We start from the raw sequence: 20,936 nt of genomic DNA, 5'->3' as shown, positions 1-20,936 counted from the left end.
CCTAGAGCTTTATATATGTGCCTTCTTATTATTTAAATTTAAATAAATAAATGTCATTCTAAAGTAAGGAGGGAAGAAGTACTATAAATTCAAAACTGTTTCTAGAAGTAAAGTAGTTGAGCAAGCTGTAGTGCAGTGTGTATATGCCACTATCCTATGTCACATGGTGTCTTCCTATATAAAGAAATTCCATATAGAAGTGTCTTTAAATTATTAGATTGTTTTTCCATATGCTTCCTGAGAAAACAGAACAGACTCTTTATTAGGTGTTTAATGTCATTCTTGTTTCAAATATTGACCGGAAAGGATAAATCATAGTGCTGACTGTTGTTTACATACTTTGTCTTGAATTTGTTTATCATTCATGTCTATTTAAGATATTCATGGCTTTCTCTAATTAACAAAGTATTTATCATTTTGTAGTCTCTTGTCTCCTTCTCTGAGCTTTATTATTATTCATTATTTTATATCACCCAACATCTGCTGTGTGCTTCATGAGAGACGTAGAAAGGCTCAATCCCAGCCCCAAAGAATTTTAAACTAAATTTTAGGCGTGAGAATAATAAACAGGGAGGCATTGGGGTGATGAAGATGGAGATACAGTGAAATGATCACATGGTTACTTAGTACAGACCTGGGCACATCTTGCTGGTTCTTTTAAGGACATCTTGTTTTTAAATGTAAAAATGATAGATGATGGTGAATGATGACTGACTTACTGTGGCCATCATGGAAGAAGTGAGTTTAGGAGAAAGATTTAAAGGAGGCACAGGTAGTCAAAATGACAGTGAAATAATGCTGAATTTTGAGAGATTGATGATCATAATAAAATCACATTTGATATTTCAAAACAAGACTGTCCTAAGCATTGTTTTATAATTTCAGTGCAGGTCCAAGCTGAAGGAACTAGTTTGCAAAGAGGAGAGCTCTTAGTTAAACATATTGGCAATAATAGCAAAAGGGTTTTTTAAAACCTTGAAATATTTTCTATAAACGTTTTTTTCAAACTTACTTTGGGTGAATTAGAAGTTTTAAAAAAATTGGTGTCAGACGGCTTTATGATTGCTGTTTTCTCTGTGTGAAAAACAAAAAGATATTCTACTCTGAAGGAAAACTGAACCATACATAGCTATTTCTCTAAACTTGTCGGCACATATCATGTAGAAAAGACCAATTATATTGATTGATTTTTTTCAGGTAGTAATTACAGTGAAAAATGTGATGTATTCAGTTGGGGTATTATTCTTTGGGAAGTGATCACCCGTAGGAAACCTTTTGATGAGATTGGTGGCCCTGCTTTCCGCATAATGTGGGCAGTTCACAATGGTGAGTTGAAAATTAATTTTTCATTTTGGTGCATTTAAAGTTAAATTGTATATTTGACATATAACATTATTAAATATTTAATCTTTGCAAAACTAGTCATTATTCAGTAGGTGGCAGTTTGATACCTCACTGTAGATTGTGTTGTCATTAATAATTAATACTTAAGCACTCTTGCTTCTGAACCAGTTCATTTTTGGTTCTCTTTCTTGTCTGTTAGACTGTGCTTACTGACAGTGCTACATGTAATTATGATGTATGAATTAATAGGGAGAAGAACCATAGATTTATTTTTGTTGTTGTGATGAAGTATTCCATTCATCCTGAGTGAACAATAAATGAGATCCAGATCACTATCTCAAAAAAATAAAATGGCCAAAATTGAAGTTGAATGTAATGCTAGCTAAGATTTTCAAACCAGGACACCCAAATTTTGTGTCCTGAGTGCTAAATAACTGGCTTGGTTTTTCAAAAATGCTTATTTGATTACGTTACTGGTAAATCTTATTGCTCATCACTTCTGAAAATCTAGCCATTTACCTATGAGACATTCCCTGCAGAGATCCACTAAACTAACTCATTTTCCTGCTTCAAATCCCTCCTTAAAACTCTACTTTTCTGTGAGACCTATTAAAAAAAACCTGACAACAGTTAGACTACTGTTGTACTGAAACCACTGGTTATCATGATGACCAGTATTGTCTTGTTGTTTCCCTGTATCTTCCCAACTCTCTGTATCGATCTGTTGTCTCTTGTTTTAGACGAAGTTCTTTGGGTCAGGGACTATCTGTGTTTGGATATCACCTAGCACAATGGGATCCTGGTCCATGACTTGAGGCTCCTAGGTGCAACAATAATATAAATACTAGTTTGAAGATGTAAAGCACTGTTTGCAGGGAAAGCTAGGTGAGGAAAACACTATCTAAAGTTTCAGAGTAGCAGCCGTGTTAGTCTGTATTCTCAAAAAGAAAAGGAGTACTTGTGGCACCTTAGAGACTAACAAATTTATTAGAGCATAAGCTTTCGTGAGCTACAGCTCACTTCATCGGATGCATTTGGTGGAAAAAACAGAGTAGAGATTTATATACACACACACAGAGAACATGAAACAATGGGTTTATCATACACACTGTAAGGAGAGTGATCACTTAAGATAAGCCATCACCAACAGCAGGGCGGGGAAGGAGGAAAACCTTTCATGGTGACAAGCAGGTAGGCTAATTCCAGCAGTTAACAAGAATATCAGAGGAACAGTGGGGGGTGGGGTGGGAGGGAGAAACCCATGGGTTTCTCCCTCCCACCCCACCCCCCACTGTTCCTCTGATATTCTTGTTAACTGCTGGAATTAGCCTACCTGCTTGTCACCATGAAAGGTTTTCCTCCTTCCCCGCCCTGCTGTTGGTGATGGCTTATCTTAAGTGATCACTCTCCTTACAGTGTGTATGATAAACCCATTGTTTCATGTTCTCTGTGTGTGTGTATATAAATCTCTACTCTGTTTTTTCCACCAAATGCATCCGATGAAGTGAGCTGTAGCTCACGAAAGCTTATGCTCTAATAAATTTGTTAGTCTCTAAGGTGCCACAAGTACTCCTTTACTATCTAAAGTGCTGCTGTTACTATTTTTTCTGTTTTCCTCGTCATTTTAAATATGTTCATAAACTGACCAGACATATAGTGCATTCAGAGCATTATTGAAAGACAACTCTTTTTACTTATGCTTACCTAGATGTAATTTTCTAATTTGTACGTAATACAAACAAATAAGAAAAAAATAGAATAAACGATTGGTGATTCTATTTTTTTTTAAATAATTAAATGCAGGTTGGTTTTCTCCAGACTATAGCTATCATGCATCTTTAATGCTATTGTTTAAAAGGCAAAATAAGTGGTTTAAAAAATTCAGGCAATGACAGAGTTTTCAAGAATAGTTTGATTATATAAATTAAGATTTGTCTAATTTTAATTGTAGGTACTCGGCCACCACTGATCAAAAATTTACCTAAACCTATTGAGAGTTTAATGACTCGTTGTTGGTCTAAGGATCCTTCACAACGACCCTCCATGGAAGAAATTGTCAAAATAATGACACATTTGATGCGGGTATAACCTTTTCTTTTAATCTGTAAATATTTTAACAGCGGTTATGTTGTAGTATTGGCTTTTGAAGGTATGCCTTCCATGAGCCCAGTGTTAATCTGTTGTTCTAAGTTGTATCTCCAGTCTCTAAAGATTTTTCCTCAATGCTTAATCACATGACTTGCTGAAAAGACTCTTAAAAACAGTTACAGGCTGTTTGATCATGTGAGAGGTTTTTTACAGATGTTCTGGTTTGACCTTACAAAGTTATAGTTACTCAAGTATTTTACTATTTTAGTTTCTCTGCCATTTTTGTGAGCATTGAGATGTTGATAGCTGCTCTGTAGTTTCAGGACCTTTATTGGCTCCTTTAAGGAAAAAATGGGCACTAGCATGGTAACTTTGCAAATTTCAAGAATAGAATCTATCTAAGGGTTTATTACCTATCTTTGTCAGTATCACTGCTATTTCAACTTAATTTCCTTCAGAAATCTGATCCTGAAGAATAACAGTATTCATTTGTTTTGCTAAATCTCAGAAATACAAATCAAAATCAAAATACATTAGCTAAACCAAACAAAATGCTCTTCATAGAGGTAGCACATATATTACTCAGACATTTGCCAATATGAATATCTTTACACTGAATGCAAGTGAACAGGAATAATTGGAAGTTTAAAAGTAGTTTTTATTTGCATTATTAACCCCAACAGATTTGTTTGTATTAGTCATATTGGTGATCAGGTTCACAGAAATTTAGCCATTTTTTAGGTAGTGAGCACTACTCAAACTAACTGCCAGGTGTCTAAATAAGCTAAACGAAAACAGTGTTTGAATGGCTTGTGCCATTAAGCCATAGAGAGTTTATTCATAGACGCTTTCAGTTCTCCATCCTCTCTTCTTAACTGCTACCTTACTTTCCCTGACAAAACTCCCTAATATCCACTAGAATTGAATGTGATTCATTCCATCCTTATGCTGAATTAAACTATACGTTGCCTGATTTATGCCATTGTAAGTGGCTTCCATTATGCTACATTGTTCTTAAAATACATTACATGTCTGTCTGAAGGCACTTAATAAAGATAAGTTTGTGTTTGTGTGCTTTGTTTTTGAGAGGTGTGGGGAAGGAATGTTACTGAAAAGTAAGATGTTGCAGGTGGTTCTGCAGTTAAACAAAATAGCATTCTCAAATTACCTTTTTTTCCTCTGCATTTATTCAGAGAACTAGGATCTCTTGAGATGTATGCTATCTCTATAGCTGCTATATGTACTCTGAAACCATTAATTATGTTAATATATAACAATTTACCCTCTACACAGTACTTTCCCGGAGCTGATGAACCTCTGCAGTATCCTTGTCAGTATTCAGATGAAGGCCAAAGCAACTCTGCCACTAGTACAGGTATGATTGTATAAATATAAGGGGGGAAAAAAACCAAAACACTTCTTAAAGGAGATAAGCAGAGAAATGAAACAGATCCAGGAATGTATTATAAAGCGCAGCGTGCAACTTTATAAACTTCAAATTTTGATGGGGGAAAAATAACCCCTTCCTAAATGCCTGGTTCAGTGCTGTGGTAAAGTGCCTCATAACAAATATTCAAGTTTTGCTTCCTTCAGCCTAATCCCAAACTCTGAATCCCCTTGCCCTCCTCCCACAACAGAGAATGAGGGTACACATGAAGGATAATTCAGTCTGCAAAGACTTTGGGTCTCCCTTTCTTCTTGAAGGTTTTTAGGGTCCAATAGCCATCTCTCAGATCTTACTCATGTTTGCCCCTATCAGCTGGTCCTTTGAGCCTCTCTTCTGCACTGGACCCCCTCATCAGATTTTGATGAAATTACAGATTCCACTGATTAAACTTGCAACTTTTCTTTACTTCCTATTAACCTAAAAAAAGGCCCTCAGGGTGCCATGAGAGAGGCAAAAATACCCACCAGACATTCTACCAATCTTGACCCAAGAGCAAAATTCTTTCCTAGTGCACAAAACTGGTCATCACTCAGACCCACAGCATTTTGCATGGGAAAAAGTTTAAATGCTTCCTTATGAAATTTTGCCCTATTTTCCTCATTCCTTGGGTTCTTGTAACTTAACTACAGTTGTCCATACCCGCCTTCTTCCCTTTGCCCCAAACTCTAAATTTTTCTCTCGCACACAGAATATTTTGGACATAAGGTACTTTTGAATTCACCTGTATATTTTATTGCAAAATCCCATCAACTTTGTCATATACTTGATGGTCTTCTTTAGCCAGACTACATGAAACATGTTTAGCACATAAATTTAAAACGTACTTAAGAAAATAAAGTCTTAAATCTATTACTTGCAATTTGTAAGGTAATGTTTTAATTTGTTTATCCTACAAATATATTTTCATTATACAGTAGGATTCATAATGGATTTTATGAGCAAAACTGCCAATCGTGCTCATAATCCAAGATTTTTGTTACCGATTTGAGATTTATAGCTAAAGCTTGTCTTTAAGATCGGGGTAAACTTGCTGTTCAACATCTTGTTCTGAATTGGTGTTTTGGTTTTTTGTTTTTGTTTTTTTGCTTTTGAGGTATATTTGGATTTATTTTTTTAAACTGCCGTGCTGCAGTTTCTTTTGTCAAATGTTTTAAAAATTTACTTTAAAATTATAAGGTTGGTATTAGGGAACGAAGAATGGGTAGCTAAAGAATTTTAGTTTGATTTAATGTTTTCAAAGAAGTGATTTTAAATACAAAAAATGTTTATTTTGGGGGGTTGGACTTTTAAATAGGCTCATTCATGGACATGACTTCTACAAATACCAGTAACAAGAGTGATGCTAACATGGAACCAAGTGACTTTCAAGGAACTGCTACCAATGATACCATTAAACGCTTAGAATCAAAACTGGCTCAGCAAATGAAAAATCCAGCGAAACAGTCGGTAAGCAAGTGAATAAAATCTTGTGCCTTAATGAAGAAATTGCCATTAGATGGATAAAATCACTATAATAAAACCACACTGCTCTAAAATACAGGAGGTTGTTTTTCTTAACAATAAGCTTTTCTAGTCAATAAAGGGCAGTAAGTAATGCTAAGGATAATGTAGTACATCAGCATCTCTAAATCTGTGGTCCACTCTGCACTTACTGGTGGTCCATGGAGAACATATGATGCTGACTCCCATCTACAGCTTCTTTTACAAAAAAAATTCTTACCAGTGGTGAGGCTATCTGTAAAAGCAGAAATAAGGAGCACGTCTAGTTGTCTCCATAGAAACTAGTGGTTCAAAGGAGGAAGAGAAGAATGTAAACAGTTGTCCCCTTCAGGGTTGTTGGCCACCACTGAGAGAAGAGCCAAGAGATTCCTCAAGGGAGGTATACGAGTGCGGGCGGTGGGAGAGTAGAGTGCAGTGGCAGCCAGCCAGTTAGCTAGCATGATCATGGTAGCGGGGAAGGAGCAAACGCAAAGCAGCAAGTGCAGGGGAGCAGAAAAAGAAAGAAGATGAGAAAGTCAGGGTGAAATTAAGAGCAAAAGGAGATTGTTCCTTCAGTGGGGAGAACAAAATGCATCCTATTACATAGCTAATCATGGAGGCATGGGATTTCTTAGCTCAGGGAAGAGAGGAATAAGGGGACATGAAAGAGGTATGCCAAATCAGAAATGATACTGGAGCTCCTAGTTATCTTTTCTCATAGTACACATTTGGTGAAAGCTTCAGTCAGCAAATTTAAAATTGATGAAAGGAAATGCTTTATAAATAGTATGTAAATGACATGTGGAACTCGTTGCTACAAGAAGGCATTATGACTAGAGACTGGTATGAGTCAAAAAAAAAAATTAGACATGTATTTGAATAATGAAAATATATCCACAGTTTATATTAGGATGGAAAAATAGAGCTAGAGTAGAACCTCAGAGTTACAAACACCTCGGGAGTGGCGGTTGTTTTTAACTCTGAAATGTTCGTAACTGAACAAAACGTTACAGTTGGTCTTTCAAAACTTTACCACTGAATATTGAGTTAATACAGCTTTGAAACTTTTCTATGCAGAAGAAAAATGCTGCTTTCCCTTTTTTAGTAGTTTACGTTTAATACAGAACTGTATTTGTGTTTTGTGTCTGCTACTACCTGATTGTGTATTTCCTGTTCCAAATGAAGTGTCTGGTCGACTGGTCTATTCGTAACTCTGCTGTTCATAACTTTTTGAGGTTCTACTGTAAATCTTCAATCAGAAGATATTAGTGAGAGCAGAGTTAGGCCAATGCTGAGTGTTTTTCAAAATCACAACATATATGGTGCTATCTGTATATACTATAATATTGGTTACACAATTTTTGTTTAAAAAATATACAGTTTAATTAAAAATACCACAGTGTAGGGGTTCTCAAACTGGGGGTCGGGACTCCTCAGGGGGTTGCGAGATTATTACCTGGGGGGTTGCAAGCTGTCAGCCTCCACCCCAAACCCCACTTTGCCTCCAGCATTTGTAATGGTGTTAAATGTATAAAAAAGTGAAAAAGTTTTTAATTTATTAGTGGGGGTCGCACTCAGCAGCTTGCTATGTGAAAGGGGTCACCAGTACAAAAGTTTGAGAACCAGTGGTATAAGTATTTGCTACAGAAATATACTGGGGATATTTCTCTTATCACTATCCTTAACTGCTGATTTCTGAATACAAGTGTAAGCTTAGAAGTCACTTGTTAAATCTTTTGGAGAAACATTTGTTTTAAAATTAGGGCTGTAGATTAATCACAGTTAACTAACTCAAGAAACTCAAAAGTTGATCTTGATTTTAAAAAATCAATCATGATTAATTACAGTTTTAATCGCACTGTTAAACAATAAATACCAATTGAAATTTATTATATATTTTGGATGGTTTTCTATATTTTCAAATATATTGTTTTCAGTTAAAATACAGAATACAAAGTATACAGTGCTCACTTTATATTTTTATTACAAATATTTGCACTGTAAAAATGATAAACAGAAGAAATAGCATTTTTCAGTTCACCTCATACAAGTACTGTAATGCAGTCTTTGTCCTGAAAGTGCAACTTACAAATGTAGATTATTTTTTGTTACATAACTGCACTCAAAAACAAAATAATGTAAAACTTTAGAACCCACAAGTCCACTCAGTCCTCCTTCAGTCGATCACTAAGACAAACAAGTTTGTTTACGTTTACGGGAGATAATGTTGCCTCCTGCTGCTTAACAATGTCACCCGAAAGTGAGAACAGGCATTCACGTGGCTCTTTTGAAACCAGGATCTCAAAGTATTTATGTGGTGGATATGCTAAACCTTTGTACGGATGCCCCTTTGTGCTTCAGCCACCATTTCAGAGAACATGCTTCCATACTAATGAAAAAATGTGGTGTTTGTTTTGTGACTGAATTCCTTGGGAGAAAATTGTACATCTCCTGCTCTGTGTTACCTGCATTCTGACATATATTTCATGTTATACCAGTCTTGGATGATGACCCAGCACATGTTGTTAGTTTTAAGAACACTTTCACTGCAAAAGGCAAAGAAGGTACCAATGTGAGATTTCTAATGATAGCTACACCACTTGACCCAAGGCTTAAGAATCTGAAGTGCCTTCCAAAATCTGAGAGGGATGAGGTGTGGAGCATGCTTTCAGGAGTCTTAAAAGAGCAACACTCTGATGCGGAAACCCACAGAACCGGAACCACCGGAAAAAAAAAATATATCAACCTTCTGCTGTTGGCATCTGACTCAGATGATGAAAATGAACATGCATCAGTCTGTACTGCTTTGGATCTTTGTCGAGCAGAACCCATCAGCATGGACGCGTGTCTTCTGGTATGGCGGTTGAAGCATAAAGGGACATATGAACCTTTAGTGCATCTAGCACATAAATATCTTGAGATGCCGGCTACAGCAGTGCCATACAAATGCCTGTTCTCACTTTCAGTACACAAGAAGCAGGCACCATTATCTCCTGCGAATCATAGAATAGAATCATAAAACTGGAAGGGACCTCGAGAGGTCATTTAGTCCTGCCTTGGGTGCAGGGGTCTGGACTAAAGTATTATATAGACCAGTGCTACTCAAAGTGGTGGTCCGTGGAACAATGCCAGTCCGCGAGCCATCGGCTGCCGGTCTGCACACACATTGGGGAAAAAAAAATTGCCAGTCCCCCACATTGGATAGCTTGAGAAGCACGGATATAGACCATTCCTGACAGGTGTTTTGTCTAACCTGCTCTTAAAAATCTTCAATGATGAAGACTCCACAACCTCCTTAGGTAATTTATTGCACCCTGCTTAATGACAGGAAGTTATTAAACCTAAAACCTCCCATGTTGCACTTTAAGCCCACTGCTTCTTGTCCTATCCTCGGAGGTTAAGAAAAACAATTTTTCTTCCTACTCCTTGTAACAACCCTTTACATACTTGATAACCGTTTTCATGTCCTCTCTGTCTTTTCTTTTCCAGACTAAACAAACCCAAGTTTTTCAATCTTCCCTCATAGGTCTTGTTTTCTAGACCTTTAATCATTTTTGTTGCTTTTCTCTGGACTCTCTCAATTTGTCCACATCCTTCCTGAAATGTGGCGCCCAGAACTGCACACCATACTGTAGTTGAGGCCTAATCAGCGCAGAGTAGAGCGGAAGAATTACTTCTCGTGTCTTTCTTACAACACTCCTGCTAATACATCCCAGAATGTTAGCTTTTTTTGCAACAATGTTACACTGTTGACTCATATTTAGCTTGTGGTCCACTATGACCCCCAGATCCCTTTACGCAGTACTCCTTCCTAGGCAGTCATTTCCCATTTTCTATGTGTGCAACTGATTGTTCCTTCCTAAGTGGAGTACTTTGCATTTGTCCTTATTGAATTTCATCCTGTTTACTTCAGACCATTTCTCTAGTTTGTCCAGATAATTTGGAAATTTAATCCTATCCTCCAAAGCACTTGCAACTCCTCCCAGTTTGGTATTGTCTGCAAACTTTATAAGTATACTCTGTGTGCCATTATCTAAATATTGAACAGAACCGGACCCCTGCAGGACCCTCTCTCTCTCCCCTCGTTATACCCTTCCAGCATAACACTGAATCACTGATAACTACACTCTGGGAACAGTTTTCCCACCAGTTTTGCACCCACCTTCTAGTAGCTCCATCTAGGTTACATTTCCCTAGTTTATGAGAAAGTCATGTGAGACAAAAAGAAAAGGAGTACTTGTGGCACCTTTGAGCCTAACAAATTTATTAGAGCATAAGCTTTCATGAGCTACAGCTCACTTCATCGGATGCATTCAGCTGTAGCTCACGAAAGCTTATGCTCAAATAAATTTGTTAGACTCAAAGGTGCCACAAGTACTCCTTTTCTTTTTGCAAATACAGACTAACACGGCTGCTACTCTGAAACTGTCTCACATGACAGGTATCAAAAGCTTTAATAAAGTCAAGATATACCACATCTACCACTTCCCCTCTATCCACAAGCCTTGTTATTCTGTCAAAGAAAGGTATCAGGTTGGTTTGACATGATTTGTTTTTGACAAATCCATGCTGACTGTTACTTATCACCTTATTATCTTCAAGATGTTTGCAAATTGCTTAAATATTTGCTCGATTATCTTTCCAGGTACAGAAGTTAAGCTGACTGGTTTGTAATTCCCTGAGTTGTCCTTATTTCCCTTTTATAGATTGGCACTATATTTGCCCTTTTTTCAGTCTTCAGGAATTTCTCCCGTCTTCCATGACTTTTCAAAGATAATTGCTAATGGCTCAGATATCTCCTCAGTCAGCTCCTTCAGGATTCTAGGATGTATTTCATCAGTCCCTGTTGACTTGAAGACATCTAATTTGTCTAAGTAATTTTTAACTTGTTCTTTTCCTATTTTAGCCTCTTCTGATCCTAACTCATTTTCACTGACATTCACTGCGTTAGACGTGCAATTACCACCAACCCGTTGGTGAAAACCAAAACAAAGAAGTCATTAAGCACTTGTGCCATTTTCATATTTTCTGTTATTACTCAATTAGGGAGGAAAAATGGGCCTACCATGTCCTTGGTCTTCCTCTTGCTTCTAATGTATTTGTAAAATGTTTTCTTGCTATCCTGTATGTCTCTAGCTAGTTTGATTTTGTTTTGTGCCTTGACCTTTCAAATTTTGTCATTTTATGTAAATAAATTTGTTTGTCTGAGTGATTGGCTGAACAAGTAGTAGAACTGAGTGGACCTGTAGTCTGTAAAATTTTACATTGTTTTTTTTAATGCAGTTATTTTTTGTACATAATTCTACATTTGTCATTTAAACTGTTATGATAGAGATTGCACTACAGTACTAGGTGAATTGAAAAATACTATTTTATCATTTTTACGGTGCAAATATTTGTAATATAAAGTGACCACTATACACTTTTTTCTGTTGTAATTGAAATCAATATATTTGAAAATGTAGAAAACATCTAAAAATATTTAAATTAAAAGGTATTCTATTCTATTGTTTAACGGCACAATTAACGCAATTAATTTTTTTAATCACTTAACAGCCCTGTTGAAAATATAACACTGTTTTAACAGGGTGACCCTGGCCGTTTGAGTTTACCTCCATCTCGCGGGAGCAGCGTGGAAAGCTTATCAGATGTTCGTGGACGACCACAGTCAACTCTTGTTTCAGGAGAAGGCAAGAGAATGAGTGCTGACATGTCTGAAATAGAAGCAAGAATTACTGCTACTGCAGGTAAAAATAAATAAAGTTAGGGGGCAGAGAAAGGTGAAAGGAGCTACTTCTAATAAGATGAGCCCTGTGAGGTAACTCTTAACTGGGCTTGGATTCTTTTATTATTAACTTGTCTGTTACTTTTTAAGAATTTATATGAATAGGCTTGGCAGAATTTGATTTATTTTTTTGTAATTTTGACAGTTCTTGTTCATTTTTTATTTTTTATTTTTTATTCTATTTTTAACTTTATTTTTAAAGTTGCAGGAAATTAAGGGTGGGTTGGAGTTAGGGCAGTGCTGAAAACAGAGTTGCAGAGGACTCCCTGCATGGCCAAGGGGCCCAAGACCCCCTAGTACATGGTGCAGATGAGGCTGTGGTCCTGGCCAAGGGTCTCTGCTCCACCAGGACAGGGCTCTGCGGAAGAAGACAAGCTGTCGGGGAGGCCACACTGGTGCTGAATAGCTCTTGCCCAGAAATGGCCTCTGTGCTCCTGGCTGCTGAGTGAGTGAGCAAGGTCAGGAGGGCCGAGCTGCAGAGGACTCCCAGCACTGCTGTGGAGCCGGGGACACCCAATCTCTGCAGGCACAATACACAGGGAGGCTACAGTCCTGGTGAGGCTGAGCAGAGACCCCTTGCACTCCAACTGGTGAAAGAGCGTAGCTGTAACAGTAGGGCTCCCTACACTGCTGAAGGGCAGGTGACTCCCAGTCCCTGCAGGCCCAAGGTACAAGGAAAGTTGTGGTCCTAGCCAGGCAAAGCAGAGAGCTCCTCACCAATACTGTGGGGAGGAGGAGGAGGATTCCTTGAGGGAGGGTTACCCCACTGCTGAATGGCTCCTACCTAAGGACAGGTTTCAGAGTAGCAGCCGTGTTAGTCTGTATTGCAAAAAGAAAAGAAGTACGTGTGGCACCTTAGAGACCAACAAATTTATTTGAGCATAAGCTTTCGTGAGCTACAGCTCACTTCATCGGATTGTAAGTCTCAAGGTGCCACAAGTACTCCTTTTCTTTTTATCTAAGGACAGACATTCAGCAGCAGCATAGCTTCCCCCCACAGCCGGGGGCTTGTCCTCTTCCTCCTTGCAGTCCTGGCCATGGGTCTCCATTCTGCCCCACATGGACCACAGCCTGCAGTGTCACGGGCCCCACATCCTTGCAGAGGAGCCCTCTGCAGCTCTACTGTCATGACCCCACTTGCTCCCTCCCATGACAGCAGGGCTGCAGCGAGCTCTCTGTTGCTGTAGCACCAGTGAGATCAATTCCTGCAGGCACAAAGTGTGGGGGAGAAGCTGCACTTGTGCCAACTGTTACTGATGGATATTTTTTCCTCAGTTTTAGTGTGTCAGCTGACCTCTGTCGATTTAAATCAAATCCTGCAGTGTCTAGATATAAAGAGACCAGCTCCTTTCACATTTGTGCACTCAGGTCTGAGAGGAATTTTTTTTTTAAATGCGTGTAGTTTGAGATTACAGAAAAGATTACTTTTGATTGCCTCTAAAATGGTTAAATTACATGTTGCTTGTATTACATAAATTTGGGATTCTTTGGAATGAGCCTTGTTTCATTAATACAAGTTTCTCTTTGCTTCTGACTGAGTGTTATTCTCCATCCATTGTCATTTTTATTTGAATTACATTTCATTCAAAACTACATTCAAACTATTTTAATATTTTAAAATGCAGTAGATGGATTTAAAAGCAGTATTATTTCCACCGGTAAATTGAAAAACCAGTTTTGACAGAAAATAGGTGCAAACTGATGATTTAGTTATGTCGTTGGAAAGATCAGATATAAATATAACCTTCCGATTTCTCCCCAGAGAAGCAGAACTTGGATGTCTTTGTAAAGAATTTTAGCTACACGTAATTTGCCAGGTTGCAAAAGCTGCCCGTTTTATTTACATGGTGGATCGTTGATGTAAGATGAAGTTTAGGATACTAGCAACATTAAATGCATAATTTTATGGTGAAAGCTGAGTGAGTGTTTTTTCCCAATAAGCAAATTAACAAAACATTATACCTGGCAGGCAAAAACTGCTTTCTAGTCCTCATTTTCATTGTTTAACTTGTATCATAATTTTAAATGGTCCTTTTTATTGACCTACATCCTTAGATTTACAGAATCCAGGCACAGCTACCACTGCTAAATTTTATCTAAAATTTGTGTGTTTATTTTTTTACATGTTGGAATATATTTGGTGTGCTAACTCTTTTTTGTGCACCATAGCTATTAAACTTTTTTTTTTTTTTTTGCTGAGTTGAATAAGAGTTTTTTACTTTGGTAATGTCTAAAGGCATGGTGTGATAGGCACTGTACATACACATGGGATGACCTAGTTCCTGTCCTAAAGAGTTTACATTCTCATTTGAACATTATAGTATCAATCCAGGATGGATTATTGTTTTGTTTTTTTTATTACTCTTATAGCTAGTTGACTGCAAATACTTCTTGATAGCCTTTGCCCCTATATTGTTCAGATATGTATTCATGAAGGGTCTAGCCACCACAAGGCAATTGTGTCCTTACCCAACAATAGTCTGAGGGGTTTTGATTTATTTTAATATTCTGGGCCTCATTCAAGTCTCTCATTGGTACAGAACAAATGAAACTCATTTGATCACCCAGTAAGAGTTTGGAATCAGCCCAGTCTACCTTCCTTCACTAGATTATTTTAAGTATTGCCAGTAATTATATCCAAGTACGTTGTTCTGAGATTTTGCTATGGCTGTTTTTGTTTTTTTTTTATTTAATTTTCTTTGAACAAAAGAGAGTTGATTTGAATGGGACAAGTATAAGGGAACAGAGTTCATTTCAGTTGGTGGCAAACTAGTAGAAATCGGGCCACATTAGACTAAGCAAGTTTTTGTGACTTAGGTTGAAAACAGCAAAAACAATGGTGGTTTCTTAGTCTCATTAACTATGTTACAGAGAACAACATACTATGATCCTGGACAAAGAAATTGTGTTGCTCTGTGAGGATAAGGCTATTGTCAAGAATAAATACACCAAAAATTATTTTAAGAATTGCCTAATCCTCTTGTTCCATCTATTATTAGACTGGTCATATAAACAAATCAGGCAGTGCACATTTCTCAGTCACTGAGAGTTCTTTAAGATAAACATGCCAGAGCAGTTTTCCTTTGGGATATGCATTCATAAATCTATTTCAAATGGGACATAGTTATTTAATTTTTAAACTACAGACCTTTATTTTGCCACCGCTTCCTCTTACCACATGTGGCAAAATTAACATTTGTAAGTATGTTTTATGATGTTTGATGTGATTAGAATAGATACAAATTCCACTTCAACAAATATGAGGGTTTTGGGGTTTTGTTTTCAATAGTTCCATGAATGGGATGCTTAATTCTAAAGTATTTAGGTTGGTATGCAATTGCCATTTTTACAAAACAGCAAACATTTAGTCAGAGGGCACCTTACAACGCTTGAAGCAATTCTTCAAATTTTCTCATATTAAAGTGAGCTTATCTTAGACATAGATTTGATTGCACTTTACAGGAAATGTCAATTAAAGAAAATGAAAGCATCCAACATGAAAATGTAAACTTGTTTATAAAGAATTTTAGCCTGAGACTAGAATAAAACTAAGGAGGAAGTATTCTATAACTTAAAACAATTAAGGAAATACATTTATTAGTAATATGCAGGTGAATTGTAAGAAGTCAATATTTGTCTTCCATTCTGATGGTTGCACTTTTCCCTTCCTCATTGCCAGGCTGCTTTGTCTGTTTGAGTTTTATGTTGCTAACTACAGCTAATTATGTTGTATTGACAGCTAGTTCTGTTTTGCTTTTAACAATTTCTTTACTATTTTTCAGCATGAATAGAAAGCTATGCAGTTTGTTCTGTGTGACATGTTTTGCATGTACTTTAGTTTAACAGTATATGAGAATTGCTGTTATGTATTTAATAATCTGTTGTTACCATTGTAGCAGTTTGCATGTGTATTGTGTATGTGTATTTTTTCAGCCTATTCCAAGCCTAAACGGGGCCATCGTAAAACTGCTTCATTTGGCAACATTCTGGATGTCCCTTCAGTCATCATACCAGGTATCACAGACCATGTGAGCGGGTCTATTGACTAAGATGCTGGAATAATGATCACATTATTAAAATAAAAAAATACTTTTTGCTCCAGTTCATATAGGGTGCAGATGGAGACCATCCAGTAAGATTTCTCATGATATTCTTGGGTTTTTTTAAGAAAAGAGAAGGGGGGGAGGGAAAGCTTGTCAGTGTGCAGTCCTCTTCTCCTTGTGTCTCATAGATAGGATTGAGCCCTTGGCTGAACCCATCTCTTGGTACTAAAACCTGTCTCACATATGAAGCAAAATTGCAGAGAAATCCTGTATGTGCAGTATTTTATATATACATGTAAACATATATGTATAGTCATTGAAGCAGGGATTTGAACTTGTCTCCCACATCCTATGTGAGTACCTACCCACCACATTGTAGAATCATTCTCACAGTCTGGCCCAATAGTTATTCGCTGTCTCATGAATGACCACATTGCACTTTTAAGCCGGGGGGGGGGGAGGTGTATTTGGCTGGCTGGCTAAATGAAAGGAACAGTGCTTTATGTCTGGAGCTTTATGCTGCAAAAGGGTCAGTGTAGTCACTGACTCATCCCCTGGGAATGCAAGGTTTACAAGGGGCAGCTCAGTGCCTGAAGCCTCCCTTTTACATGGAGCAGGCTGAGGCAGGACCCACCCTCCCTCTACTTTAGGTGGTAAAATTCCATGTTTGGTCAAGACCTGCTGTGGGTATTATGTTAGCCACCCTTTTTTAGGGGGATTGGGAAGGAATTCCCCCCCCCCCCTCTTTTTTTTCGCCTTCCTGACAGCGGGTTCAGGAAGGGCTCTGTTCATGCATGGAGTGAAGGGCAGTAGGCTGTATCTTGCAACTCCTTAAGTGTAGGGTGGATGTCCAGTGCAGGTACTCCATAGGATCGGTATACAATGACCAGAGAAATAGCTTGGAAAAGGACTTAAAAGATGTGTGTGTTAAAGGAACGAACAAGGGGAAGTTGTTGACCCCCATTCTTATAGCCTGCCTTAATCCTCCTACGAGGGGAGGAGAGTGATAAGGTACCAGCAATGGATTTGCTGGAGGGACCTGGATGGAAAAAGAGGGGGAACTGGTAAAAGCCCCCTGGGTAATTACAGAATAAACACAGCATTACCCACACTGTACACTTTTATCCGCCGGGTAGTCCTAGACATCTAATATTAAAGTTGCGGCCTGATTAAACCCATGTCATATATCTCCTGTCCTCCTTTCGGTATAGCCAGACAATGACTATGAATGACGATGAATAGTAATTGGGCCAGAGACCAAGAATGGCTCAGTGGTTAGAGCATTTACCTAGGATGTGAGAGATGCAAGTTCAAGTCCCTGCTCTAATGACTGTTTGTTTTTTCTTTATGTATCATGGAACAGCTTCAGCAAAATAGACGGAAACACCCACATCAGGATATTCCATTTCCTAGTGTTCAGGGCACCTCTCTTGCGATGTGGGAGATCCAGGTTCAGATCCCTTCTCCACAGCAGGCAGAGGAGTAATTGAACCTGCTAAGACCACCATCTCTGGCAGTTCCGTGACACCAGCCCAAAAATGTTAATGTTGAAACAAACCATTTAGTTTCAATATTACTGAAGAGAATATTTCAAGTTTTTGTTTCAGTCAAAAAAAAATTTTGTTTTGACAAACTCAACACAGATTAGTTTCAGGTCACCCAAAACTGCATTTATCAGCGAATAAACTATTCACTGAAATTTTTTCCCAAGTCTAGCTCAGACTCAGTGTTATCTTTAAGCCGTATATTGGGTTGCAAACTGTTACAGTGCAGCCAGGTTTTCCTCTAAAGCCCTCAAGATGGCAGCCCCAACATGCTTTTATTGTTTTAACCCCTCACTTTCCCTTTCCAGAAAGCCTACCCTCTCATTTAACTTCACCTTTTAACAAAAATACCAATTTTGTTTCAGACTTTCCCCAGTGTTGAGATATTTACTAAGATCATTATTAAGAGACTGACATTTTGTATATACTACATATAATCATAACTTTTTTTATCCAAAGAGCTTTGCAAACTAGATATACCGATCTCTTCCACTGAAATACAGCATTGTCCAGGGTAGATAACAGTAAAACTTTACTATGCTTTGGGACAAAGTGAAGACTACCCTATTTAAATAAAGCTTTTGGAGGAATTTGATGTAGACCAAATATATTTTGCCCGAGCTAGAATAGGGCTAACACCCCTGCTCTTCTACAAGTGTTACAGGATTTCAAATGACCACAAATGATTAAGAACTTCATTTTGCATCTTATTCAAAAGATTACAAAGGTGCTCCCTAAGGAACTGGGAGAGTACTGACTTAGTACAAAAGCTACCTCCTGAATCACCATTTCTTATATCTATGTTTTCCTTGGAGGCCTTTCATTCATGGACTAATCAGGCTGCTTAATTTATTTAATGTAAGTATGCAAAAATTCAAAGTGGTATGTTTGCAAGATAAAGAGCTTGATGTATATTTTCCAAATGCCCATCCTTTCTAAACACTTTTTGAAATACCCTGCATAAGTATAATTCTCATTTATTTGAGACCCTCACATTTAAAGTAGGTAAAGCCTGAGTTTTCCATTAGTGTGCAAAGCTTTTAAAAAAAAAAAAAAAAAGTAAAATGGATTTGAGACTCATTTCCGGTTTACAGTTTGGTAGCTAATCTTCCAGGGTTATTATAGGCATGTATCTATATGAACATACAGAAGAACACCTTTCTTATTTTTCATTCCAACAGATATAGCAGAGACTCTGCAAACCAGCATTTTAAAAAAGACTTTAAAAAAAGAAAAAAAGCCTGACCCACCAAAGTTTTAATAGCCAGGTGTTTTAAAGTATGTATTGAATGACCATGCACAATATAACCAAGATAAGTAGGCAAACAATTTTAAAAAGCTAGTCAGTCAGGAAGTATCTGATAAATCCTGTTTACATTACAGTATTCTGCACTGGCAACTCCATTTATTAGACAGTTTATGCATATACATTATGTGCTTTGGGCTGTATGTTACATCATCAACTAAAAATGCTAGACTACCAAAGTGAGACTTATTGTATTTATAGTACTGTGGTCCTTAGTTTAAAAATTTGATTATCACCTCTCTATTAGTAGCACTGTTTTCATACTATATTCCATATTCCAAATGGCCACAAATAACTGCAATAAGGCTGATTTTACCTAGGCTCTGTAGTTTTAAATTTTTAATAGTGGATCCTCTACCTAGTGCCATGTAAAGCATAATGTGTCAAACAACAAGGTCACTGCTCCAAAGAAGTTAAAGTCCCAAGTCAGTGCAATACATAAGTGCAGCACAGAATAAATAAAAGGAGTATTTGTGGCACCTTAGAGACTAACAGATTTATTAGAGCATAAGCTGTCGTGAGCTACAGCTCACTTCATCACTTCACTGCATCAGATGAAGTGAGCTGTAGCTCATGGCAGCTTATGCTCTAATAAATCTGTTAGTCTCTAAGGTGCCACAAGTACTCCTTTTCTTTTTATGGATACAGACTAACACAGCTGCTACTCTGAAACCTGACAGAATACATACAGAGCTTTGCTGATCTTGTACAACATCGATGCTATAATCTCACATGTGAGTCTTGGGGATGAAGATTAAGGGAGTTGGTTGATATTATTCAGAATATCTATAGAAAGGCATAGATGCTTTAGAGGCTGCTATGCCAATTTCCATAATTTTGTCAATCAGCTGATAGCATTGTTATGTCGTCATCAGTAGTACCTCCAGTTTTTCAGTTTAAATAGCTTTAAACTTTTGGTACACCATGAAAACAAATGTTCACAACTAAAATTACACCACTCACTGCTAAATGTGATTTGGAGATAAATTATGCAGTCAGCAATTAATACAAAAATAGAATATGCTTTTATAAATTTGCATTCCTTTTATTAGAACGTTCAGCTTTTCCCCCTTCAATACCTCTCATTTACAAATGACTTAGCTTTAATGGTTTTTCAGGTGAGATATAATCTTAAACAAAATCTTTTACATAGATTAGTTTTAAAAGAAATAGTTAAACCAAATTATTAGATACCTCATTAATATTACATCAGGGCTTTTATAATGTCCAGGGTAGTTTTGTTTGTTTTTTTTCCAGTGCCTTAAAAAATGTTCACCACGTTTTCATGAATATTCCCTTTTTAAAGAAGGAAGTATAAACTTTCAAGCCTCCTTGAATTGGATTAACATGGAAAACTTTGTGTTGGAAGCATAATTTTCTGCAATGGGATGCACCTTAGGAGGTGCACAGGATGGGGAGGAGGGGACCCATTTCTATGGATATAAGGTCCTTAAGACAGAACATGCCTTCTAAAAGAATGCAGTAAAGGAATCCTACTACCACAGACCTATGGTTTGCAGGAGAGGTACTCCTCTTCTTTGTACTTAGAAGGCATGCCAGAAAAGGTGCCCTGAGGAACACCTGAATTAAAATAATTGTATATTACTGGCATCGGGGTGTGTGTCAGGGAATATTTTCAGGAGAAAGTGCCTGTCCATTGGAGCTTCAAGCTCCACAAAAATCAGGATCTTACTCCAAGTGAAGTGAGGACTTCCTCTTTATGTAAAAGTTAACCACGTTTTATGGCGAGATTTCCTTTGTAGTGTAGATTAATTTAATATTGGCCTTATGCAAAATACGTAACAGCATTACCATTTAAACAAACCCCAAACCCTATGCATTAAAAAGGCTGACAATAATCTGCTAATGTAACCTATTGCATACAGGAAAAAACTACCTT

The 20,936-nt window shown here is 37.5% G+C and overlaps 1 protein-coding gene across 10 annotated transcripts in view; it reads left to right on the top strand.

Moving 5' to 3' along the window:
* MAP3K7 (mitogen-activated protein kinase kinase kinase 7) overlaps window positions 1-20,936 on the top strand; it is a 71,876-nt gene that overhangs the window by 27,680 nt on the left and 23,260 nt on the right. For 7 of the 10 annotated variants that reach the window (XM_038394696.2, XM_038394695.2, XM_043510660.1 and 4 more), the window contains 6 exons: window positions 1,198-1,326; window positions 3,296-3,426; window positions 4,726-4,807; window positions 6,174-6,325; window positions 11,946-12,105; window positions 16,077-16,157. In XM_038394696.2, the coding sequence (XP_038250624.1) occupies window positions 1,198-1,326; window positions 3,296-3,426; window positions 4,726-4,807; window positions 6,174-6,325; window positions 11,946-12,105; window positions 16,077-16,157 (735 nt within the window). Of the gene's footprint in view, window positions 1-1,195; window positions 1,327-3,295; window positions 3,427-4,725; window positions 4,808-6,173; window positions 6,326-11,945; window positions 12,106-16,076; window positions 16,158-20,936 lie in introns of those variants that run through there. The other 3 variants (XM_038394698.2, XM_038394697.2, XM_038394701.2) reach the window with 2 other exon arrangements.

The sequence above is a fragment of the Dermochelys coriacea genome, chromosome 3, assembly GCF_009764565.3.
Source record: "Dermochelys coriacea isolate rDerCor1 chromosome 3, rDerCor1.pri.v4, whole genome shotgun sequence".
In the NCBI taxonomy this organism is placed as follows: domain Eukaryota; kingdom Metazoa; phylum Chordata; order Testudines; family Dermochelyidae; genus Dermochelys; species Dermochelys coriacea.
The sequence above is the reverse complement of the archived record's forward strand: the minus strand, read 5'-3'. Positions and strand labels throughout refer to the sequence as shown.